This window comes from Medicago truncatula, chromosome 7, assembly GCF_003473485.1.
Source record: "Medicago truncatula cultivar Jemalong A17 chromosome 7, MtrunA17r5.0-ANR, whole genome shotgun sequence".
NCBI lineage: Eukaryota > Viridiplantae > Streptophyta > Magnoliopsida > Fabales > Fabaceae > Medicago > Medicago truncatula.
In genome coordinates this window covers 14085624-14112301 of record NC_053048.1, presented here as the reverse complement: position 1 = coordinate 14112301, position 26678 = coordinate 14085624, and the positions used below count along the sequence as shown (strand labels likewise).

Here is a 26678-nt window from a genome sequence, read left to right as displayed (position 1 = left end):
GCCCGAGCTAAGATTCATCGCTCGCCCTCGCGAGTGAACCTTGATGTTGCTCGCCACTGCGAGCCAGTCACTCGCCATAGCGAGTTGACCAGTGAGATCATCATGATTTTGTGAATTAACGTTGTTGGTCAAGTCTTAGATGGTTTCGAGTGCCGGAATGTGTATAACAATGATTAGGCAAGTTTTTAAAATGAAATTTATTACGGGGAAGTTAAAAATGGGATTTTTGTGTGAAAAATGTCAAGTTCCCGAGAGCACCCATATTTTATTCGCCAAGGCGAACAACCAACTTTTGTGAACTCGCCATAGTGAGTAGAGGCGCTCGCCTCGCGAGCCTTTGAGTGTTAGACAACCTTGTTTAGGGTTTTTGCGATCTTTGTCGCACGAGATGTTATGAGTTGATCCTTGGGTTAAGATAAAGATTTAATAAAATATTGTTGATGTTCAGTGAGTCTGATATAAGATGGTTGAGGTTGTTAAAGTTATGGTAAATTTGCAAATGCATTATGTGGATTATGTATGATGTTTAAGTAGTGTTGATTATCATTTGGTATTGTCATATTTTGAGATGTCTATGTGCTACTAGTGTTGCTGTTGAATCTTATTTAAGATGTAAATGTTGGTCTAAGTTGTAAGCGTTGTTGGGTTGTACGTTACCGAATAAGTCATAAGTATGTTATGCAAATTGTCGATGTTGTCATCATCGTTGGTGTTGTTGTTGAAGTCGTAGTTGTAGCCGTTGTTGGTGATTGTTTATGTCAGGTGTTTTATAAGAGGTGGCGTACTCTTACTTGTCGTTTTTATAAGAGGTGGTGGACTCTTACTTGTCGTTTTTATAAGAGGTGGTGCACTCTTACTTTGTCGTTTTATAAGAGGTGGTGGACTCTTACTTTGTCGTTTTATAAAAGGTGGTGTACACTTACTTTGTCGTTTTATGAGAGGTGGTGTACTCTTACTTTGTCGTTTTATGAGCTCTTACTTTGTCGTTTTATGAGAGGTGGTGTACTCTTATGTTGTTGTTTATAAGAGGTGGTGTACTCTCACATTGTTATATTGTTTATTATGACGATGTTATGATGACTGTTTATGGAGTTGAATATGAGGTTGTTATGATGTTACATGATGATGATTATGAATGTTGTGCTGATGATTACATGATGTTATCTATGAGTTGTTAAATGTACTTGATGATGGTTATGTTAAGTTGATAAGTTGTCTTTTTTGCATGAATTGCTAATGAGATGTTTGATGAATAATTATTATTATGAATTGATGATGTTACGTATAGTTGCTAAGTTGTCTTCTATTCATGAGTTGCTAATGAGATGCTTGATGGAGAAATGTTATTACGAATTAATGATGTTGTTATGTTGTATAGGAATTCGGATTAACATGTTGTTATGTTGTATATGAATTATGATTAAGATGTTGTTATGTTGTTGATTATGACGATGTTATGATGACTGTTTATGGAGTTGAATATGAGGTTGTTATGATGTTACATGATGATGATTATGAATGTTGTGATGATGATTACATGATGTTATCTATGAGTTGTTAAATGTACTTGATGATGGTTATGTTAAGTTGATAAGTTGTCTTTTATTCATGAATTGCTAATGAGATGTTTGATGAATAATTATTATTATGAATTGATGATGTTACGTATAGTTGCTAAGTTGTCTTCTATTCATGAGTTGCTAATGAGATGCTTGGTGGAGAAATGTTATTACGAATTAATGATGTTGTTATGTTGTATATGAATTAGGATTAAGATGTTGTTATGTTGTATATGAATTATGATTATGATGTTGTTACGTTGTTTATGTCATTGATTATGAAGTTGTTATGTTGTATACGAATTATGAATATGATTTTATATGATAATGATTAAGATGTTGATTATGATGTTAAATGATGCTGGTATGATGTTGCTTATGATATCGAGTTATGACTATTGATATGAGGAGTACATAATATGGTTTAGGAGTCGATAAAAGAATTATTATTACTAATTGATGGAGTTTAAGTTGTTAGATGCATTTGATGAATTAAACGCTTATTATTATTGTTTGAGAAATCTCACCCCTTCTGCTTGAAAATGTTGCCCTTCGTATGAGTAACTTGCAGGTAATTGAAGATTAGTAGGAGTGGTGGCTCAAGTGTCTTAGGGCTCTGATACGTAACGAGATGGGAAATTGTTGCCATGTTTATCATTCCTTTATGTATCAATTTTGGAACATGTTGTTGGAGTTTTTATTGTCGTTGAATTAATTCCGTTGCAAAGTTTTGATTATTACATTGTTGAAATTTGAAGGATAATTATTTAATTATTCCATTTATGATTTTTAAGAAAAGAAATGTAACATTCCGTTTAAGGTTTTTTACTTTGATTAATTTATGAAATCTTTATGTTGGAAAAACGGGGTGTTACACACTTTCTTCAGATGCTTCAAGCTTCCTTCTTGTTGATTCCATTGCTTTCATTTGTTCTCCCAGAACCTAATATTAGCATATCAAATTGACAATTTTTAATACTAGCATATCCAATTCACAATTTTTAATACTTTGTTATCATCAAAACTCTAAAGGTAATGTTAAACACATTTTGTTCCAACATAGCAACAAACGCACTAAATAGCACTGGCAGTTAACTTCTGATCAGATACGATCAACTGCAAAACCTAAACTACTAAAAACTACACGTCTTCGACCAGAAACTGCATGCCTTCCACGTATCTGAACACTTGAAACCACCTTCTTTACTGAATTAATTGCCTGTCAAATTATGGCTTTTGTCGAATGCTATTTGTCGAACTCAACAACTTGTAACGTGGAGTTGGATATTTTTGCAGCTTTGAACCTTCTTTTAACCTGTCGAATGCACAAGATAAAATACGGGATAACACAAATATAATGAATTTTTTACCTTTTTCAATAACATCAATATAACATTTTTTTTAAAAAACATCAATATAACATTCTTTTTTTTTGAAAGATCAATATAACATTCTTAAAAGCAAGTTTATTTAAGGATATAACTAGAACAATAAAAAATCGCCTAAAATATCTTATATTCCCTTTATATATTGCAATAGATAACTCACATCTTAGATTAAGTGAATCCAGAAGAAGTTTTTCTCATCCACAAAACAACCTGAGGCATACCATACAATTTGAGAGAAAAAAACATATTTTTTTGGTATGAAAATACACCATGAGTAAAAGAAAAACACTTTTAGATTTTTTTATAAAGGATTAATCTAACTAACAAAAAGTATGTTTTTAAATAAATAAGAAAAATTATTTTGACACAAACACCGTATAATACAATTGTTATATTTTTTTTTTCTTCTCATTTAACCACATATGTTTATGAAAATAGATTTGGTCAGAAAGGAGTTGTCCCGTCAATTTAACTCTGCAGTTAATGTGATAATTATTTTTTTTTGAGAGGTAATATATAGGTTTAATTGCAGTTTTAGCACCCTATTTTTTCTAAAGTTATGATTTTGATCCCTAAGAAAAAATTATAAAACCGCTCCTTAAGTTTTGCATTTGTGGCAGTTTTGGTCCCAGTGCCAATTTTGACTTAGTCTACGCTGATATGGCACCCTAAACGAGGTGCTAGTGTTATTTTATAATTTATTATTTTTTGACCAAAATTCGATCTTGGGGTCCAAAACTGCTGCACTTGCAAAACTTAGGAGGCGGTTTTGTAGTTGTTTTTTTTAGGGGACCAAAATTACAACTTCGTGAAAGTTAGGAGGAAAACTGCTATAATTTTTTTAATATATAAGTATTTCTTCCAAACATTGTAGACAATTTTGATTCATGAGCTTTCAAGACCCAACTCATATAATTTTTAAAAAATAAAGTGAACACTTTATATTTTATGGGATTATCAATACACTCTAATTTTTTCTTAAAAGATATCCCACACTTACATTATGCTTTCTTTTTGTACAGGTAATATTATATTTTATTATTATTATCTAGTGTCTAATTTTTTTCAAAAATATAATTGCTAAAATAAAATCATATACGATCTTTAAAAAGTGGAATTAGCCCCGACTCTTTTTCCCTAAAATAAAGCCCAACCCTTTTTGCCTCTAAGTACTTCACCTTTACGTACTTTGCTGAAGAATCAAATATTTTCTCCCAACACATTAGGGTTTCAATCGTATATCTCTGCTGCTGTCATGAAAAACGAACCACCAAAGTCGCGGCGTCGTAGCCGTCACTCCAATCCCTCTCATTCAGCAATCCTCCCCGACGACCTTATCTTTGAAATCCTATCCTGGCTTACGGTGAAACCATTGATGAAGTTGAAGTGTGTTAGTAAGTCATGGAACACTCTCATCTGTGATTCTAACTTCGCTAAAATCCAGCTAAAATCCACCTTCATCGATCTGCACGACACTCACACTCTTATGTAGTCTCTTATCAGAAAGGTGATTACAGTTTCATACCTTTTTCTGTTGGTGATTTACTTGAAAACCCTTCGTTCACCCCTCCTGAGGATCCTTACTATCTACTGATCGACAAGGACTGTCGTCATGTTGTTGGTTCCTGCAATGGATTGGTCTGCTTGCTCGGTTATTCTCCCGCTGAGATGTGGTTCCGTTTCTGGAATCCCGCCACCAGAAAAATATCTGATAAATTAGGGTTTTTTCGTGATGATACGTATGGATTGAAATATTGGACGTTTACAATGGGTTATGATAATTCAAGTGACGTGTATAAGGTTGTGGCCTTACAATATTGTAGTCACTTGACAACGAGGGTGCGAGTTCTTACTTTCGGAAATAATATTTGGCGAAATATTCAATGTTTTCCTGCAAGGGTTCTTCACTTCTCTTATGATAACAGGGAGTTCGGTGGTGTACATTTAAATTGCACTGTTAATTGGTTGGCTGTTATTACTGACGACGGTAATCATGGAAAATATGTGATTATTTCGCTTGATCTAGCTACAGAGACACACACACAATTGCGGCCTCCTCCAAGTACTCCGAATAGGTCTGTACAAGATGTACAGCCTGGTGTTTGTTTCTTGATGGATTCCCGAAAACCAATTTTGTTATATGGAAAATGACAAAATTTGGAGACGAAAAGTCTTGGACTCAATTCCTTAAATTTAGCTATCGCAATTTTAAGATGAACTTCAAACCTGGTTTCTCGTGTTTCAACCTTTATGAGAATGATGGTACATTGGTATTCGCACACGACGACCTGAAAAACCGAGCAATTTTCTACAATTGGAGAAATAATCGGGTAGCGAAAACTAGATCAGTACACAAAGAAATACGTTGGTTCTCTATAAACAATTATGTCGAAAGCTTGGTTTCAATTTGTTAGCGATATACTTGTTGAATGTAAGTCCTTATCTAGTGATATTCTTATTTGAATTTGTGTTGATTCACATACTCTTGTTTCGGTTTTGTGTTTATTTACTTTACTTCAAAGTTTGATGTAGACATGATGAATCAATTATCTGACCTGAATTCCAAGTTTAGTACTCATTTCTGTAACTATGTTTTATTCTCTTGCCTACCAAAAATGCTTTTGGAGTTATAGATCTACAAAGTCAACTTCAAGAAAATCCAACATTATTAATGGTTCATGTGAGGATGGTAGAATGAAAGAGGCTTATTGCAACTACATTCTCATTAGTTATGGTATTTGTTTTATACAAGATATTAACGGTCCTATTGATGTCTATTTAGGGTTTTAAGGGAAAATTTGTAGCTACTTATTGCTTTAATTACTGTGTTGTTTTACTCATTAGTTATAGTACTCATGTTTGCGTAAAGGCAAATGAAAATTTTCAACTCTTTATGAGTCAGTTGAGTATAATCTTTGCATATGATATCAATATTTCTATAGTTGTATATGGTTAAGTTTCACAGTAGTGAGTTGTATGATATCAATATGTCTTGGTGATATTTGTTTTTTAGTAATCCACTGAAATTAAACTCATACAACTGTGAGGTTCCGGGTTCGAACCTGGGTCACGACGTCCGGTCTTGCAAGTTCGGCATTTGCCAGTTGAGTTAAGACTTCTACTACATATTTTAGTGATACTTTTATTAAACTGTAAAATAATAATCTTAATTGATAATAAAAGTTTCGTCATGTGTAATCTAAAGGTGTTATATTGTATATAACTATCCTTATATATAGCTTGAATGCACAAGTTTGGTTGTGTATATGGACAAGTTTCTAGGCACTTATTGAGAATTGCATAATGCAAGGCAAGTTTCTACAATGAACTGAAAGAAAGTAGGATCAGTAGTGAAGTTGGAGACATACTTAGTAAGTTTAGCATTAGTGATCATGTAGAGAGAAACTATTACTATATGAGAAACTCTTGCCTACCATCAGCTGGAAGCATTAGAAGACTGGATACAATAATTTTTTAATTATTGCAAATTACAAAATTTAAATTTTAAGAAGGGTTAATAAGGCTTTAGCCCCAGTAATATAGATCATTTCCGAATTTACACCTTGTAATTTTTTATGTTTGTTATGTACCCCTAATAGACCATTCAAAAAACAATTTTCTTTTTCAAAAAATTTCGTTATTGTTTAGCCTATTAGGGGGTAAATAAAAAGAAATTAGAATACCCCCTAATAGGTCATTCAAAAACCACTTCTCAGAAATTTTGGTTTTTGAATGACATGATAGGGGGTAAATAAAAAAAAAATACAGTGATGCAGAAGGGTTTTATTAGTAATTTAGTAGTATTTATTATTTAGTCAAATCTTAGTAATTTTCTAGAACTCTCTATTATTATTACGTTTTATTTTATTTTGGCCCACGGGTTTGTTATTTCTTTCACTATATAAGCTGAACTTATGTATCCTAAGAGACACTTTTTGATTCAATAAAATCATTCGAGATTTTCTCTCAATTATGGTGGATTCTGGAAACCCTTATTTTGATAGGTTTGTCGCTTGCAAACCTATTTTCACAAGTTTGTCGCTTGCAAACCTATTTTCACAAGTTTGTCGCTTGCAAACTTGTTCTTTTCTATCTAGGTTTAGCGCTTGCTAACCCTACGCTTCCGTACTGCGTCAGTTGGTATTAGAGCAGGTTTCTCCTGTTCTTTTCCCTAACGTGATCAGCCATGGGAGATCAACCGATTACGAGGGCAGAGTTTGGCAGTTTAAATGCGGCCGCCAAAGCTCTTTTAGATCAGTTGACGGCGTTGACAGCTAAGATTGACAACATCAACAACAACAACCGCAACTACAACAACAAAAACAATCAGAACATGAGATGTGAACCAATTAGGGTTCATGAGGGAAATAATCGAATTATCAATGATTCGAGTTTTTCAAAGATGAAAGAAGTTGCTGTTGTAACTAAAATCAACGAGAATAATAAAAACTCAGATGACACCTCTCAATTTACTCAGGTTCGTAGCGTATGTGCAAGTCCTGCTTTTTCACTTTCAGAACCGTGTTTTTCTGATGGCTTGACATATAAATCTGACTTTTATTCATCGACAACATCCCTCTCTAGCATTTATGGCATAACAGACAATTCAGCCCCAAGTTCTCCATATATTAATTCTGATATTCGTAGCAATATCAAAACATCTCGTTTTGAAAAAGAGTACAAGAAGGAATTGTCATCAAATAGGTCTAACATACCACCTGAAGTCTCACTATCGGAGGAATGTGAAGAGGAAGTTCACGACATTGTCGAAGTTTCTCAACCATCTTCTGTTTCAACGGCAATTCTCATTGAATCAATACTGCTCGGCATTGAAAATTCACAGGGTGATTCCCAACAATCTCGGATCCCAGCAAAACATGTAGAAGATAATGAAATTGTTGAAGATTCTGAGGAATCTTTCAGTTGTAAACAACAAACGCCGAGGTCAAACTTCAGATTCACCCGTCAAGAGATTGCCAACACTCTTCCAATAGGAACGACTTTCTATTCAAAACAACAATTGGGTGAGGTAAAATTTCAATTACTTTCACCTAACCACTTCAATGTGTTTGCACAATCAGTTCTGTTAAGCTTCGACTGTCTCAAATGTTTCGATCCCGGTGGATCGATGCCGCTGTCGTTGCTGAACTTACTGCGGTCATGAACTAAACGAATTTGTTGCCCGAAATTCGGGAGTCAATTTCAATTTCGCTGTGGACGTTGATTCGAATTCCATTGTTATGTTGAAGCTTGTATGTTATGAGGTTCCCTCCAATCTGCAATGCTTAAGTGAGGTAAATTTTAAACCATTCTCATCTAATCACCTGATTGCATGCCACCGAAACCACCTGATGTCGTCCACACATCGTCACTCAATCTGCCTTTCTCATTTACTACCAAAGGACAAATTGGTGATGCACTTGCTCCAATGATTGCAAGAGGGATGATGTTGGGCACAAATCAACATGTAATATTGCATATGCTTGATATTGAACCAACATTAGAGGCACTTAAAGGGGTGAAGATGGAGCTAATTGATGTTGATGTTGCGGCAGCTGGATATGTCGACAAGTCTGCTAATATTGAGATGGACAAGTTATCTATTGCTCCTTATGGATTTGAGAAATCAACATGGGATCCTTCAACAGACTATTTTCTTCCAGAAAATTTTAATGCTAAAAATAACAATGGAAAATCTGTTTGCAAAGTTGCGTTACTGCAGCGGCTCGGGTTATCTGAACATTCTTCTACTATTCTTGTTGGATGCAATTTTTCAGAAGGAGCTGATATTGATGAAAAAAAAAATGAAGGATATTATTCTGAATGCTAAGAAGCACAATGTCCAGTTTATATTTATGGAGACCAGTGAAAGACCAGACTTGAACCAGGCACTAGAATCACTTCATATGGAATTCGAGGATGTTGATGATATTAAATTTGTGCGTTCATATGATGAAGCTCTGTCACATTTATTATTCGCAGGATCAGACATTATATTATGTCAGTCTTTTCATGATCCTACTGATGAAACCCCACTCAAAGCTTTAAGGTATGGAGCAGTTCCAATAGCAGTTGGCTCTGATTCTAACACAAACTATTTTTCTTGTTTGTCAAAAACAGATGGTAGCGTGAATGAGAACAAACTGCTATCATATGATGTTTTACTTCCTTCTACAGTGCAAATACCGTCAATCCGTCAACATAACTTAATTGTGAAAGTGGCACAACCTCCACCCCCTCCTAAGCCACCTGATTTATGTTGTCGTGGAGTTGCTGCCATGAGTTTTTGTTCCTCGTCATTTTATCATTCATTTCATATTCATGGTTGTGCGGGGATTCAAGAGAAATTTCATGCATATGATCGGAAAAATAGAGTGTTCCAATTGAATTCAATCTTCGAGACATTGACATTGAAACAATATGGTCCCTATTGTTTTCAAAATCATAAACTGAAGTATGTTTTTATTGTCACTGGAATTGATCATAAAAACATGACTTTTCATGCATTTGGACATCAAGGAATTATAGTAGTTATTAGTGAGAACATTGTTGGATTAATGGTATGTGAACAATCTGTTGGAATTGATGGTGTTGATTTAAAGGGCGTTGTAGTTTTGTTTGAAGAAGTTTTTGATCAGCCACATCCTCTAGAAGGTATTAAAAAACCGGTGGACCCTAGGCTTGGAGATAATTATCCAATTGATCACGTTTTCAAGATGGCACAACTTGGCAAAGTATGTACAAATAGTGATCCACAACAACCTCCAAATATGAGTTCTGCTACAGCTGCTTTAGAAAGTGATACAAGAGTGCTTGTTTTTGAAACTAGTAGAATGAAAAGACTCAGAGTTAACACTATATCTGCAGGTCCACTTGGAAGCCATGCTGCGAAAGCAATTGGTTTCATTGACATTATGATTGATTATTCATCATTCTATATGGACCAACAATACTCAAGAGAATTCAATTCTCCTATGTAGTTGCTGTTAATGAAGCTTGTTGGAAAATGTTCTTCACCTTTCATGGATTGCTCAACTTCGTATTTGACAGAGGCAAGTTTTGGTGTGAAAGAAAGGGTTGGCAGCAAGGGACTCATTTCAACCTTGAAGCTCTTAAAACATTTTAGTGATCACATGCTCACCAATTCCACATTATTTCATTCAATGGGATCCAGGAGGGTGGTCTCTTGTTTATTGGAGGAGCCAACATATGCATGAGAATCTCTTTATTAGAATGAGAACTCGGGTCGAGTTCTTTAGAGGTGGACGAGACTGATGCAGGAGGGTTTTATTAGTAATTTAGTAGTATTTATTATTTAGTCAAATCTTAGTAATTTTCTAGAACTCTATTATTATTACGTTTTATTTTATTTTGGCCCACGGGTTTGTTATTTCTTTCACTATATAAGCAGAACTTATGTATCCTAAGAGACACTTTTTGATTCAATAAAATTATTTGAGATTTTCTCTCAATTCTGGTGGATTCCGGAAACCCTTATTTTGATAGGTTTGTCGCTTGCAACCCTATTTTCACAAGTTTGTCGCTTGCAAACTTGTTCTTTTCTATCTAGGTTTAGCGCTTGCTAACCCTACGCTTCCGTACTGCGTCATACAGGGGGTTGAATCAAACAAAAAAATACAGTGAGAAAATCAGAAATGACCTATATTACAGAGGGTAAAGACCTATTAACCCTTTTTTCAATCTTCAACCTTTGTACCATATTTGGAAAATTTGGTAATATAATTTTAAATTTAAATACTAATGTATTCAAAATGTAAGCAGGATTGATGTAACTATCAGTTTTAGTGTTTTCCTCCTTCAATAATAAAAAATAAATAAATCAGTTTTAGTGTTTTCTTTTTGTTTTTTTGGTACAACGTTTTAGTGTTTTTCAAACATTGATGTATTTTAATTTTGGTGAAATAAAACTTGAAATTAGCAGCTATAAAGAATTTATGTGTCTTAATATTAAGGGTCCGTTTGTTTTAGGTTTGAACAAAAAGATTTTGGATTAAAAGAATCTAGATATTTCTTTTCGAGATTATTTTTGTAAGATTTGAAGTTCTTACACTTGAGTTCCTTGCTTTTTGGAAAAAAAAAGATTTTGGAAAAGTTACTAGGAATAGCTTTGCATTTTGAGGTTAAAAATAATTTTATTAACCATTGATGATAGAATATTGTTCATTATAGAAAATCTATTAGGAATAATTTTTATAAGATAAGATGCAATTGTTCAAATTGTCCATGCAACGAGTAGGGGTTGAATTTAGTATTTTGTATAGTGTTGTTGCATGTCTAACACTCTTTTATGAGTGACAAATGTTAGTGCTTTGATGATGCAATGCATATATTTTAATAACAGTTGATGATAGAATATTTATGTATCTGACATATAAGGTAAAGACAATGGTTATCCAAACAATCGAATGCTCATAGTTTTGATTTCGTGTTGTTACTTGAATCAGTAAACAAGAATGTGACCTTAACTGATAATTAAGGTGATTATTTGTGTTTTATGCGAGGTTTTATAGTTCATTCCATGTTTCTCATTAGGTTACATATAAGTTGTGGAATGACCTATTTTTTCAGTATATAACCTTGAACTTTTGAAACACCTATGCTTTGTTTTTGAGTTTATGACATATCTAACGGTAAGAATTTGGTAAAGCTTAATCCTTCAGCGGTAGATACATCATGGAACGTGGATGTTGATTGTTCTCATATCCACCTCATGCATCCCAGGCATTGATTCCCTTAAAGTGTTGAAATACCCAAACCTGCAATAAAGTCAACAAGATATAAGTATACAAAATCCATTATTATTTATCTATCCCTGCAGCAAAGTCAAATATTCTGCCACATGTATGATCTTATAATAGGAGGCATTGTTAAGCTACTTGTACAAGTGTGCTAGGGCAACTGCTCCCCATGCATAATCAGATACAAGATCCAGGTCTCTAAAGTACCTCAAACATATCACATCCATATAGTTTGCGCTCTTGTCGGTGAATAGTGTGATATCCACCAAGTAGAGCAAATAGATGCAGAGATACTGGTCCTGCTTCTGGTGCATCTCATGTATATCACCAGCATCAAATGCCTCTTGAAGACGTTCCTTGAAAATTTCCATCAACCAGCTAAAATGTGCATGAGCACCATTTGTCTTTTCCACCTGCTGCACGCCCTTGGCCACATATGCATGTTGGAACAAAATGTGTTTAACATTAACCTTTAGAGTTTTAATGATAACAAGATACTAAAAATTGTCAATTGGATATGCTAATATTTGTTCAAGTGTGCAGGACCATATACAAAAATTTAGTGTCTCCTTAAAGCAAAGGTTCTGGAAGAACAAATGAGAGCAATGGAATCAACAAGAAGGAAGCTTGAAGCATCTGAAGAAAAGTGGTTATGAAGTCAAGTGCTCCTGAAGTGATGACGTCATCAGAAGCAAGTTCATCAGAAGCAACATCACTAGAAGCAGTTTTTCATCAGGAGTTGAACATCATCAGAAGAGGAGAGAGAATTAAAGCTTCAAAGGCTGTTCAAAAGATTTAATCACGCCTAGCATTGCAGAAGACTAGAAGAGTGAAGCAACGACTAATTCAAAAGGATTTGAAGGCACTGGATGCTTGTTCTTTGAAGAGCGTTGAAAAAGGACAATTGTACGAAGTGGTACAACCACTACCTCTGTTGGAACAAAATGTGTTTAACATTACCCTTTGAGAGTTTTGATTATAACAAGGTATTAAAAATTGTCAATTGGATATGCTAATATTTGTTCAAGTGTACAGGACCATAGACATAAATTTGACATCTTAAATAGGTTCTGGAAGAACAAAAGAGAGCAAAGGAATCAACAAAAAGGAAGCTTAAAGCGTCTGAAGAGAAGTGCTTCTGAAGTCAAAGTGCTCCTGAAGTGATGACATCATCAGAAGCAAGTTCATCAGAAGCATCTCATCAGAAGCTGAAGATCATGAGAAGCTCTAGTTCATCAGGAATTGCAAGACATAAAGCTTCAAAGGCTGTTCAATGGACTTAATCTCGTCTAAGCATTGCAGAAGACTCGACGAGTGAAGCAACGACTATTTTGAAAGGATTTGAAGGCATTAGATGCTTATTCTTTGAAGAGCGTTGACAAAGTACAATTGTACGAAGTGTACAACCACTATCTCCACTACTCACTTTGTGTCTCTGCTACAAGACAAGGATAACAGCTCCGCCTGCAACAATGTTCCTACATACTGGGAATGGATTTGAAATTGATCCTTCAGAGGACAATAACCATATCAGGAAAAAGATTATTGGTGATTGATCAAAACTTCAAACGACTCTATTTTGATGTGCTGGCAATGTGACAGCGTCTCTTTTCTACACCTCTCTATAAAGGAGTGAAAACTTAGAGAAATGCAAGACTCAACAACAATTTGAAAGCGCCTAAACTCTGTCAAAATTGTTCTGCATCAAAAGTTCAATTGTGAACACCACTGATTGTATATCAAGTGTTCAACCTCAAATATTTTTCTTTATAATTCTGTTTGATTTTAGAAGTCTCTTGCAGTTGTGCTTGAGAATTAGAAGTATCTTGATTGTGTTCAGAAGCATAGGAAGTCTCTTGTTGTTGTGCTTGAGCATTTGAAGTCTCTTGCTAGTTTTAGCAGTGAGCATTAATTGTAATCAGATATTACATAGTGAACTCTCCTTAGAAGTGCAAGGGGGACAGGACTGACTTCCGGTTTGTGGAAGGAACCTGTATAATTGCTTTGTGTCTTTCTTCTATCTCTCTCTCTCTCTCTCTCTCTCTCTCTCTCTCTCTGTTTTTATCTGCTGCATCTAGTCTGAACATCACTTCAGAAGTAGAACTCTATCTGCTTCTGATCAGTGTTTTCAGCATAAGAGAAAAAGAAGAAAAAGCAAACACAATTCAACCCCCCCCCCCTTCTTGTATTTTTCTCACCTTCAACTGGTATCTAGAGCCTTGGTCTGTTGTCAAAACACTTAGCAGTGTAACAAAAAAAGATCTGGGAAAACCATGTCTGGTGTGGAACCTAAATCCAGTACTAGTACTGCTATTCCATATGATTATGGTAACAACAAGAAATCTGACTATGGAAAAGTTCCAAAGTTCAATGGAGATCCTAAAGAATTTTCCTGGTGGAAGACCAACTTCTATAGTCATTTCATGGGTTTAGATGAAGAGCTATGGGACATGCTAGAAGATGATATAGGTGGCTTGGTCGTTGATGAAGAAGGAGTTGTTGTTGATAGAAGAAAACATACTCCTGCTCAGAAGAAATTTTACAAGAAGCATCACACAATCAGAGGAGCACTTGTCAAAGCTATACCTAAAGCAGAGTATATGAAGATGAGTGAAAAATCTACTGCTAAGTCAATGTTGGCTTCTCTCTGTGCAAACTATGAAGGTAGTAAGAAAGTAAGAGAAACAAAAGCTCTTATGCTTGTTCATCTGTATGAGTTGTTCAAAATGAAAGATGATGAAAGTATTGAGCAAATGTACTCAAGATTTCAGACTCTAGTTTCTGGACTTCAAATACTGAAGAAAAGCTATGAAGCCTCTGATCATGTGAGCAAGATACTAAGAAGCTTACTTGCAAGATGGAGACCAATGGTGACTACTATTGAGGAAGCTAAAGATTTAAACACATTAAGTGTTGAAGAACTTGTCATCTCTCTCAAAGTTCATGAGATAAGTCTTAATGAACATGAACCTTCTAAGAAGAGTAAATCCATTGCTCTACCATCTAAAGGGAAGTCATCAAAAGCTCTTAAAGTTGTTGAATTTGAAGAAGAATCACCTGATGGAGATTCTGATGAAGATCCTACTGAGAAGATGGCTATGCTCTCCAACAAGCTTGAGTATATGGCAAAGAAAAACATGAAGTTTCTGAGTAAGAAAGGTGGCTACAAGAACTCCAATAAAGAAGATCAGAAGGGATGCTTCAACTGTAAGAAGCATGAACATTTCATTGTTGATTGCTCTGATCTTCAGAAGGAGAAATCAAAGAACAAGTCAAAGAAGTCAAACTTCAACACAAGGAAATTCATAAAGCAGATCAAGAAGAGTTTAATGGCAACTTGGGAAGATTTAGACAATGATTCAGACTCTGAAAAGGAAGAGGCTGAAGAAGATGCTAAAGTAGATGTTAGGTTAGTGGCTACTGTGGCTTCAGAAGCAGATTCTGATTCAGATTCTGAAGATGAAAATGAGGTATATTCTAAAATTCCTAGAGAAGAACTTATTGAGTCTCTTAAAGAACTCCTTACACATTTTGAATACAAAACGAATGAGTTGAAAGATTTAAAAGAAAGATATGTTGTTTTGATGAAACAACAAGAATAAACTATATTGGATTTGAAAGCTTCTAAAGAAGGACTTAGAGGATTTGACTTCATTTGTATAACTTATGAAGAAAAACTCAAGCATCTTTGTCAGAAGCTACAAGAAAAGTGTAATGGAAAGTATTTAAGTAAAGAAGAAATTGCTCTTGAGGAGTATATTATGTCTGGTATTGACAGAAGCAAAGTTGCTTCTATGATTTATAGCATTTATAGAAACAATGGTAAAGGGATTGGATTTTCAGAAGCGAAACCAAATGAAATCAGTCTCAAAGCATGTTGTGAATGCATCAAGGAAGGGTTGAAAACCTTCTTTGTACCTGAAGGTGCTAAGAGTGAAGTTGTTGTTCAGTCAGAACCTGAAGCTACTAGCTCTGAGACTAAGATTACTTCAAAGCCAAAGAACTATAAGCCAAAGACAATGATAAATTCTGATTCTAAGACTTCAAAGATTAAGATTCTAAAGAGATCAGAACTTGTTCCTCAGAGTCTGTTAAAGCCAGAAGTTGGTATCTTAAAGTCTAAGTTTCAGAGGAAGAAAACAGTTGTTGCTGCTTGGGAACCAGAACCAAGAGGTATTAAACCTAAGGCACTGAGTAACCAGAAGCAATCAAACTCTCTGCACAAGGTACAAGAAGTGAAGAGTAAAACTTCTAGTACTAACCTCAAAGGACCCATAAGACAATGGGTACCTAAATCTGAAAATGTAAATATTGCAGATATGTCTAAGAGCAAAAGTAAATAAAAAATCATGATACCTAGACAGCGGTTGCTCAAGGCATATGACAGGTCAGAAGTTTATGTTCCTCACCCTTACAATAAAAGAAGGAGGAAATGTGAAGTTTGGAGGCAGCCAACTTGGCAAGATTATTGGTACATGAACTATTGGTAACTCCTCTATCTCTATTAATAATGTGTGGCTAGTAGATAGTCTTGAACATAACCTTATGAGTATCAATTAGTTTTGTGATAATGGTTATGATGTGATGTTTGGAAAGAGCAGCTGCACAGTAATAAAAATGGATGACAAATCCATAAAATTCAAGGGAAATAGAGTAGAGAATATCTATAAAATTAACTTTTCTGAACTGGTTGATCAGAAGGTAATTTGTCTTCTATCAGTGAATGATAAGAAATGGATGTGGCACAGAAGGTTGGGACATGTTAACTGGAGATTAATCTCTAAGCTTAGTAAATTACAACTTGTTAAAGGCTTACCTAACATTGATTATCATTCAGATGCACTTTGTGATAATTGTTGATGATTATAGCAGATGGACTTAGGTAAAATTCCTAAGAAGCAAGGATAATGCATATGATGTATTCAATAGCTTCTGCACTCAAATACAGTCTGAAAAAGAAATAAAAATTTTAAAAGTCAGAAGTGATCATGGCGGTGAATTTGAAAATGAGCCATTTGAACTTTTTTGTGAAAAACATGGAATTGTCCATGAATTCTCTTCTCCTAAAATTCCACAACAAAATGGGGTTGTAGAGAGAAAGAATAGAACTTTACAAGAAATGGCTAGAACCATGTTGTCTTTAAGCAAGTTTGTTTCAGCATCCTCATTCTCTGTAAAGTTGGCTCATGATTGTTGCAAAAATTCCATATCCTTGGCCACTCTCTCAGGTGTTGAAATGTCATTTTGAGCACTTGTAACTTCTTCATTAGTGGACAGATTGTCATTATTATCCACGGTGGCATCTACAAAAGAACCTTGTGTACTATCTGTTTCATTATCTTTGGTAATGCTCTTGTGTGCCTCTTCATCAATGTTAGCATTAATTTCTGCCTCTAATTGAACATCTTGGCTCTTGAAGACTTCTGCAGGTTCAGGAACCTTGTTTGGAACTTCCACTGGCTTGTAGGACAACAGCAGCTTGCTCATATGTGTTTCCCTCAACTTCATCCTCTAAGTTTACAACTTCCTTCTTTGTATCAATCACTTCTTTCAATTTGCCCTGTTCTTGTCTCCCATCTTTTTTCTGGACAAATATTTTTTTTGGGTTCTCTGATAGGTTTCTTCTTTGCAAGGGTTTCGTTGTCTTGAACAAAATCATCTTCACCATGCCATTTCTTGCAATAATCCATATGATGACCAATCAACCTGCAATAAGTACAATATGCAGGAATATTTTCATATTCTATTTCCACAAAAAAGGCGAAGCCTTTTCTTTCCACCAAGAGCTTGTGTTTTAGGGTTTGAGATAAATCAATATCAACCAAAACCCTAGCAAACTGTCCAAACGTGCGCTCTGCATAGGCTTTGCAGTATTGTTATCTGTACAAATAGGAGATCCAAGGCCACTAGCAATTGAGAAGATGATGTTCTTCCTCCAATATTCTTGAGCCAAACCATGGATTCTTACCCAGACTTGAGCAGAAGAGTTAGCTTGCAATTTAGGGTTAAAGTCTCTTGTCTAGGGAAACAATTTCAGAAACCCAGCACTAAGATTCCAAGAGGCGAAGGATCTTACCTTTCTCACATCTTCTAGGGTTGAAAAAGACAATCCAAAGTATCCTCTGCCCAGAGACATGATTCCCCATGGTGATAAGTGTTACACTCCTATTTCTATTAAAACAATTAAACATTCGAATAATACATTTATTCAAGAAATAGAGACTACGCCATCATACAAAAATTCAAAACCATAAACATGTATATAAACTTCAACAGTCGCAGCGGAATATAAACCAGAGTAATCCAAATATACATGTCATGAATCAATTATTACATCAACATAGATGAATCTCAAAAATTCCAACATACGGGTAAGTCTCCAATCATCACTGAAGTAGCAATAAATGTCACAAGAAATGGGGGTTTGAATTGTGACCCTTTTTAAATTATTCCTGAAAGTTTATATTAAATTTTATACTCAAGAAAATTTCTTGGTTAAGATATGTTAGTCAAATAAGTAATAATTTTAGGACCAGAATGATCTGGAGTAGAATAAGCAAATAATATATGGCTGAAATATAAAGATTCAGTTAAAGACCAGAATGTTCTGGAGAGTAAGAGTAATAAAACAATATATTATGCTGAATTTAAACTTTAGTTAAATATTATGCAGTTGTTTTATCTTGGACCAGAATGTTCTGGAAGCAGTGTAATTAATTAATTATAAGGACCAGAGAACTCTGGATTAATATGATTGAGATTTAAACGGGACCAGAGTGTTCTGGAAGAAATTATTAAAGTAATAATTTAATTATAAGGACCAGAGAACTCTGGATTAATATAGTAGAGATTTAAATGGGACCAGAGTGTTCTGGAGATAAGCAAATAAAGTATGTGTGATTGTGTGTGAATATTGTGTCAAGATAAAAATAAAGAGAGAGAGAGAGAGAGAGAGAGAGAGAAATAACACAGGAGAGTTATCCTGGTTCACCCAATCCGCTACTTCCAGTCCCCACACTTCGTGTGAGATTATCCACTATAGTTTTCAGTTGGTAGAAACTTCTAACCAACACTATAAGGTCTTGATCACACCAGATCAGTCCAGAACACCTATCTCAAACTATTAAGCCCAATAGAGGAACCTGCATCTTGTAAACAGGAACAGCAAAAGGATTTTCAAAGGGAGGAGGAACTTCAAAGTTAGCACCCATAAGTTTTCCAACCCAGTTCCTATACACAATGTCATTGAAAGTGTTGAAACTCATATGATTCATCATGGTAGCTTGATTTTCAAACAGCTTACGAATGTCAGCCCTAATTTTACTTGCGTCCTTTTCCATTATAGACCTTTTAGGAGGTCTCTCATCAGTGGAGAAGCTTTGAGTGGGACGAAAACCATCAGTTTTGAAAGGTGGACAAGTAGATTGAAGTGTACGAAAAGAACTCATGGGAACCGATGTTTCAAAGGGACGTTGATTGAAGAATATTGACACAGAATCAGGTTTAAAAAGAGCAGACAAGTCAGGCTTAGGAGGAGAAATAAAGAGTTGAGAAAATTTTGAGACTCTTGTGGCAGTGATTGGTTTTGAAATGAAACTTTGTAAAACATTTGTTGCATCAAGTGCAGAAAAGGAAGCAGCTTGAGTTGAAAGTTTGATAAAAGAACACCATGCTCTTCTAGCACAGGAGAGCGATCAGGAGGTTGTTCTGCAGAGAGCACTGCAGAATTTCGAACGGCTTGAGAAAGGTCCTCAAGACCACTCTCTTCCCTTTTTCGCTTGAGAGTTTTTTTAGAAAACTCTTCAGAATCTTTTTTCATGTGTTTGATGTTTTTAGTGTTGAAAATCTGAATATCATAAATGGAAGGTTCATCATCAAGAGGAATCTTAAAATTTATAAACATAAGTGATAATAACATCCCATAAGGGAGACAAAAGGTTCGATTTTTTGTTTTGGAAGTGGCAATCATGTGTTGAATCAAAACAAAAGGAAGATTTATTCTTTCCTTAAAAACAGTATGATAGATGATCATAAAATCATTTTTGGAAATATTTTCAAAACTGCCTTTCCTGGGAAAAATATTGTATTGACACATATTGTGAAACATTTTAGGAATAGGCAAGAGATTGGCAGAGACATGCTCAGTGGTGCCAGGAATGAAAATTTTCTTGTAAAAGTCATCTAAGTTGACAGACAGTTTTTGAGACCAATCATCACCATAAACACAGTTTCCATCAATGGGAAGAGACAAAATTTTACCTAATTTCTCAGGAGTGAGTTCGATTTTTATACCTTTGATGGTTGAGATGATGAGACTTTTTTCTGCAAAACCCTTTGCTTGACAGAAGAAAGCTTGAACCATTTTTGGATAATGCCTTTCTCGAGTTTGAAAAAATTTTGTCCACCCTAAACGATCAGTTTCGTCTTTCAGCATGATTTTCTCACTGGCTAGAGCTGCGAAATCAAAGTATCGACCTACTACAACAGGACGACAAGCCCATCTATCCTTGAAGATTTCATAATCTTCTGGTTCCATAAAGGGAATTATTGGTGAGACTGAAATGTTTATGTTCTGAGTATTCACCCTTCTTTTTTTCGGAGGAACTTTCTCAGTTGATCCAGATAAAGCTTTTCCCTTTCCTTTATTTTTAGGAGTTGGCTTTTCTGTAGGAGGCTTTGGTGGAGTTCTTTGAGGAGAAGGAGTTGGAATGGTTTCAAAAGCCACTCGTGTTTCTTGTTCATCTTCTTCATCAGAATCCTTGATTTCATACACATTTGTGTCTTTGATTTGTGGTTTGCGTGTTCCAAAGCCAGAAATCAACCTTTGAGATCTCCTTGTTCTGTTTGATTGAGAAGATTTCGTTCTTCTTGCTAGACTTCCTTTTCCAGTTTTAGCTTTAATGGGGTCGGATTTTGTGGTTTTAGTTTTAGGGTTTTGTGGTTCAGTGTGAACGATTTGGTTTTCAGTAGAAACTTTTGGAATTTCTTCAAACACAACCTCAGAGACTTGGATTGGATCATCTTCAGGTGTGAAGGAGGGAAGATCTTTTAAAAAGGAGGGGTGAACAATGATGGCTAAATGGTTGGTTTCAAAAGGGGTTTTGAGAGTAGAAGAGCGTTCTGGAGAAGAGGTTGGCGATGGTTGAGAAGAGGGTTCTGGACATTCTTCCATGAAGGATGAAGGTGGGGTTAGAAGAGGTGCAGAGGATGATGATGACGACGAGTTTGGTTTAGGCGGAGGAGAAGGTGGCGACGGCGATCGTTCCGGCGAGGGAGAGGGAGGTTTGTGGCGTGGAAATTTGGCTCCTCTTCCTTTGGTTCTTGCCATGATTTGAAGAAAATTTGTTTTGGATAGTTTTGTGTGAAGGATGAAGAGAAGAAGACATATTTTTAGAGAGAAGAAGAGTGATTTTTGAAAATGAAGAGAGAGGGAGGTAATGAGTGATTGATGGTTGTTTTTTGTGTTAGAGAGTGGTTTCAAGACTAATGATGTTTTTTGCATTAAATTTTGGCTGCAAAGATGCCATTGGGAAGTGTGACAAGAGAGTTTTTAAGGGATTTTGATTTAAATAAAAAGATTAAAAACAAATAACACACAAACAAGAAGATTAAAGGATGTGTGGGGAGCAAGTATAGAGATATAGTGGGAACTAGTTTTTGAGATTGATCTGGAGAACAATTATACACTAGATTTTTTAGTAATATGCAATTTTTCTCTAATGAAATTAAAGCGATCTTCAACTAAAGGTTTAGTAAAAATGTCAGCTAGTTAATTTTCAGTGTTAACAAAAATTAATTCAATTTCCTTTTTATTAACATGATCTCTAATAAAATGATGTTTAATCTCAATGTGTCTTGATCTTGAATGCTGGATGGGATTTTTTGATAAATTAATTGCACTCGTATTATCACAAAATATGGGAATATTTTCGTACCTTATTGAGAAATCCTCAAGTTGATTTTTTATCCATAATACCTGGGAACAGCAGTTGGCGGCTGATACGTACTTAGCTTCCATAGTTGATAGAGCAATAGTATTTTGCTTTCTACATGACCAACTGATTAGAGCATTTTCGAGAAACTGACATGTTCCACTTGTACTTTTTCTTTCAAGTTTGTCTCCAGCGTAGTCAGCGTCACAGTAAGCTGTCAAATCAAAACAAGACCCTTTGCTATACCAAAGGCCAAGATCAGTAGTACCAACTAGATATCTGAAAATTCTTTTTACAGCTATTAAATGAGATTCTTTTGGAGAAGTTTGAAAACGTGCACATAAACCAACAGCAAAAAAAATATCTGGTCTACTAGCAGTTAAGTACAACAGAGATCCAATCATACCTCCGTATTCTTTTTCAGAGACACTCTTCCCATTTTCATCTTTATCTAAACTTGTAGATGGATGCATGGGAGTTGCCATTATTTTGGCTTCATTCATTTTATATTTTTTGAGAAGATCTCTAACATATTTTTCTTGACAAATAAAAATTCCATTTGTTTCTTGTTTAATTTGTAAACCAAGAAAGAATCTTAATTCTCCCATCATACTCATTTCAAATTCATTTTGCATGAGATTGGAAAATTCTTCACACAGTTTTTGTTGGAAAGGTATGAAAAAATACACTTGCAGAATGTTCTTGAGCCTGTACAGAACGTTCTTGAAAATCCAGCAAGTCCATGGAAAGAGCTTTCACGCGTTTGTGCAAGCTGTTTGTTGCTTTCTTGAATACAGCTCATGTGAAGTGACTTATGTGATGTCATTGCATGATATCATGTATATGTCATTAGAGATAAGAGATATTTCTTTTTATGGGTCTTTTTCCTTAATGGATCAAAAGCCTTAAAAGCCCATAAATACCCAAATCAAGTCATATGATCTTATTCCTTTATTTGGTGATGTAACGCCCTCTTTGAATTATTTGATTTATTTAATTATTTAATTGAGTGTAAAATTTATTAAGAAGAGTTTAAAATATATTTATTTGATTATGTGATTTATTAAGTGGCTTATGTTGTTATTTAATAGAATAAGATTTGAAAATAGAAATAAGATTGAGTTGAGAGTTTGTTATGAGATTTTAGAGAGTTTTGAGGGAGAAAGAGAAATAAGATAAAATAGAAAAAGCGTTATAAATAGGAGAAACCTAGTTTAGAAAAAACATAACGTACGATCAATTTTGGAGAAAAGGGAGAAAAAACCAAGAGAAAAGCAAGAGACCTAGGATTGCTGCGATTTTGAGTTATAAGGTAAGGGTGGGACTAGCATTCAATAATCTTAAGTCATTGATTCTGAAAATTGGATTTAACATGTTGTAGGTTTTAGTTTTTGAGAATTTGGGAATTAGGGTTAAAAGTGATTATTTGATGATTTTCTAAAATAATGTTTTGGGTCAAATTTTATATGGTTTTGAGTCTCTTTTGATGTATATAAATGTTTAGACAAACTTTGGGATCAAATTTGGGCATAGGGAAGTTAAAATTGGGATTTTGAGGTGAAAAGTGTGTTTTTCCCGAGTTGCTCTCTGACAGCATGTCCTGTTTCATGTTCTTGCGTCTTTTTCACACGTTTCTGTTTTGAATTAGCCTTTGGTGTAAACATGAAAGTTGTAGATAATTGTGTTAGCTTTCCAGTGGTCGGTTTGACTTGAAAATGATTTTCGGTTTATGAGTTATGGTCAAATTACTGCACGTAGGTCACAATGAATTTTTATGAATTTCAGCACAACTTTGTCCGAATTGAAATGAAAACTGGTATTGATTGGTACATAATTGGTCTTAGGTATAAACACGAAAGTTGTAGGTATGGATGTTAGCTTTCTAGTGCCGTTGGTTTGACTTCAAAAGGATTTATAGAACTTGAGTTATGGTTAAATTACTGAACGTAGGTCACAGTGAATAATTGATTATGATTGATGAATTAGTATATGTATGTATATGTTTGTGAATACGATATTGTCCATGATTGATGAAGTTTTATATGTATATATGATGTTTTAAGATGTTGATTATCATTTGATGTTGTTTATATTGGGATATAATTGTATATGCATCAATTAGATTATCTTTGAATAATTGAGACGTTGATTGACTTGCATTTGATATTATTATGTCATGCTGTTTTTGTATACTACTGTGTCGCTGTTGTTATTTAACTAAGCTGCATGAGTCGGTCTAAGTTGATTAAGATGATGAGGTTCCAAATTATTGGATTATATAAGAGGTTGTCGATTTAAGATGTTTAAGAAGTCGAGTCCATGCATTAGCATTTCAGCGATAGGGGCTTGATGCTCTGGAGTATATTAATACTCAAATAGCGATAGGGGCTTGATGCTCTGGAGTATATTAATACTCAAATAGCGATGGGGGCTTGATGCTCTGTATTGGTACCACATGCATATAAGAGGTCTAAGTTGCATAGTCGAGTTGAAGTCGCATTTGTCGAGTCAAAAGTGTTAAGTTGTCAAGTTGTTTAAGCTGTGATTCTTTATTTGAACTATTAATGATGTGATATATGATATATTATTATCTATGATGAATATTATGATGTTTTCATGTTGTTAAATATAATTTATTGAATTATATGTTTAATATTATTGTTTTGTGAAATCTCACCCCTTCTAAATGTTGCCCACCATGGGTAACTTGCAGGTAACCAAGAATAGTTGATGTCGTGTGAGGTTTCCCTCTCGTGTGTCTTAGGTGCTCTGATACGTAACGGGATGGGATTTTGTTGTGGCTATTTTCTATTCCTTTACGTATTGCTTATGTTTTTACATGACTATGATTTAATTTGGATTTTTAAGAGATGTTTTAATGAGGCCTTCGTGCCAAAGACTATTTTAGATGTTGAAAAAATTCCGCTGCGAAGTATTAAATATTATGTTATTGATTTATGAAGGATAAATAGTTATTTATTCCATTTACCATTTTTGAAAAGAAGTGTGACATTCCGTTTATGTTGAGAACTCTGATTATTTAAATGAAATTTTTACGTTGGGAAAACGGGGTGTTACAGGTGAGACAAAGTATTCCATGTTAAAATTATTGCCTTTAATGATGCATAGACCATTGCATATAAAGTTCACTCTTGTCTTCATGCGTGAGTGTTATTGATTGTTCTTGTCAAGCCAAGATCATTCTTGAGATCATTCTCATAAAACATTTCTCATAAAAAATCATTAGTAGATAACAATATATAATTAAATAAATATGTTTGTAATCCTTAAAATAATAAAAAGAATTTTGCTTCAACAATCACAAGATCCAAAGTAAAAGATAATCTAGACCGACACAACGAAGTCTAGATCAGAGCCGACTAACTCTAAACACCGATATCGGAGAAAGCTCCTGATTTCCACCAAGCACAAGAACTCACCAAGCAACTAATCCTGCAAAACGTCTACCCATCCATACAGACAGGTAGGCAATCCATCACAGATCCACTAGGGGTAAGTATTACATCATCATAATCCACATAACAGTTAACATGAATAATTCAATTCAAACATCATGTACTTGATCAATAATAATATTCTCATATATATACTTATATCATAATCTCAATATCTCACATTAATAATCACCAATCACATGTGTCATGAACAAATATCAATTCACAGTTATTTATACACAATCACCAATCACATATATCGTGAACAAATATCAATCATATTTCATGAACAATCATTAATCACATTTATCATGAACAATCATCAATCATATTTCATGAACAATCAGCAATCACATTTCATGAACAATCACCAACCACATATATCAATAAGACTCATGTCATGATATGCACCTATCGACACATATATGCATGTGGTACCAAATCTCCTCAAGGTCGTCACCCATATCCAGATCACCAAGGGTCTTTACAAGACCGAAGTCCACAAACTAGATCTCAAAAGATCTCTGCAAGGCCGGAGCCCAATAATGAATAAAACATCATATAAAATCTCAACACGACTATGATGCATGGACATGTACAAGGACTCGATAATGCGACAACAATCCACAATTTTCACTTCAATATATAGAACAACACCCAATTATATTGATTATCTCCACAACATTTGCATTATCAAGAAAACATGCCCATACACAAATAAATCATAGTATTCACCATCACACATTAACATGATTATCAATAATCAACAATGTTATCCAACATCAACTATCACATATAGTTTCATCATTCAAGAATTCCTTACATTCTAAGTAAGATTGCATACACATCTCATGATAAACATCATATCCAAAAAACAATCATTCATTCATACAACTTCATTGGTCATATAAGAATAATCACGATAATTCATAAGACAATTGGCTTAAAAGAATCATTTCCGGCCAAAAATCATATCAAGCGGCAAACGACCAACATTGATAAATCCCAAGACAAAACAACCTAGACAAGTTGATAGTCCTCAAACAACCTTAATCAATCTTGTATTCATGAACTTGAGCCGTCTCCGGACTATTAGACATTAATCCAAGAACAACTTAAGTTCGTACGAAAAACCCAATTTCACAATCTTTCACATTCCCACCCGAAATATCACTTTTGACATGATTAAGATGTTTGACTACTCTTACAAGTCTTACCTAAGTCTATATGAGCTGTAGGTTCAACTTGTAAGTTCCATTGTTTGCAAAAGTTTTTTTCATAATTACTTAATTCAATAAAAAGCAACGCAAGAACTTATTAGACCCTTTATACAAGGTTATCTCTTTCATAAAAACACCCCTAGATGATTAGGATAAAGTCCCTACACTTAAAAATAAGTGTGGAAACAATTTAGTTGAAGAAAAATGCATTTTAAAAGTTTCTGGTCAGACAAAATCGTAGCCCGATTTTTCCCTATCGTAGTACGATTTTTTTCGAGCTGAAACACCCCAAAACCTGGTCAAAATCGTAGCCCGATGAATAAAATCGTAGTCCGATTTCTGCCTGACAGACCACATCAGATTTT

The 26678-nt window shown here is 34.6% G+C and overlaps 3 protein-coding genes across 3 annotated transcripts; all 3 read left to right on the top strand.

Moving 5' to 3' along the window:
* Positions 1–4202: 4202 nt before the first annotated feature.
* On the top strand, positions 4203–5098 carry LOC11427566 (F-box/kelch-repeat protein At3g23880). Its single transcript, XM_024770845.1, has 2 exons — positions 4203–4337; positions 4451–5098. The coding sequence occupies exons 1-2, from the start codon at positions 4203–4205 to the stop codon at positions 5096–5098; spliced, it is 783 nt and encodes a 260-aa protein (XP_024626613.1).
* Positions 5099–7133: 2035 nt separating this feature from the next.
* On the top strand, positions 7134–8111 carry LOC112416593 (putative uncharacterized protein DDB_G0274535). Its single transcript, XM_024770844.1, has one exon. The coding sequence runs from the start codon at positions 7134–7136 to the stop codon at positions 8109–8111; it is 978 nt and encodes a 325-aa protein (XP_024626612.1).
* Positions 8100–8777, top strand: LOC11443055 (uncharacterized). The gene has a single exon (XM_024769454.2). It carries the CDS (start codon positions 8280–8282, stop codon positions 8775–8777), a length of 498 nt encoding a protein of 165 aa, XP_024625222.1. The 5' UTR covers positions 8100–8279.
* The last annotated feature ends 17901 nt before the right edge of the window (positions 8778–26678 follow it).

What these genes read in the sequence shown, in the direction of transcription:
- LOC11427566 (XM_024770845.1), top strand. Translation starts at nt 4,203, where the DNA reads ATGAAAAACGAACCACCAAAGTCGCGGCGTCGTAGCCGTCACTCCAAT. An exon ending in CATTGATGAAGTTGAAGTGT is followed by an intron (nt 4,338 to 4,450) that starts GTTAGTAAGTCA and finishes GTCTCTTATCAG; the next exon opens with AAAGGTGATTACAGTTTCAT.
- LOC112416593 (XM_024770844.1), top strand. Translation starts at nt 7,134, where the DNA reads ATGGGAGATCAACCGATTACGAGGGCAGAGTTTGGCAGTTTAAATGCG.
- LOC11443055 (XM_024769454.2), top strand. Translation starts at nt 8,280, where the DNA reads ATGCCACCGAAACCACCTGATGTCGTCCACACATCGTCACTCAATCTG.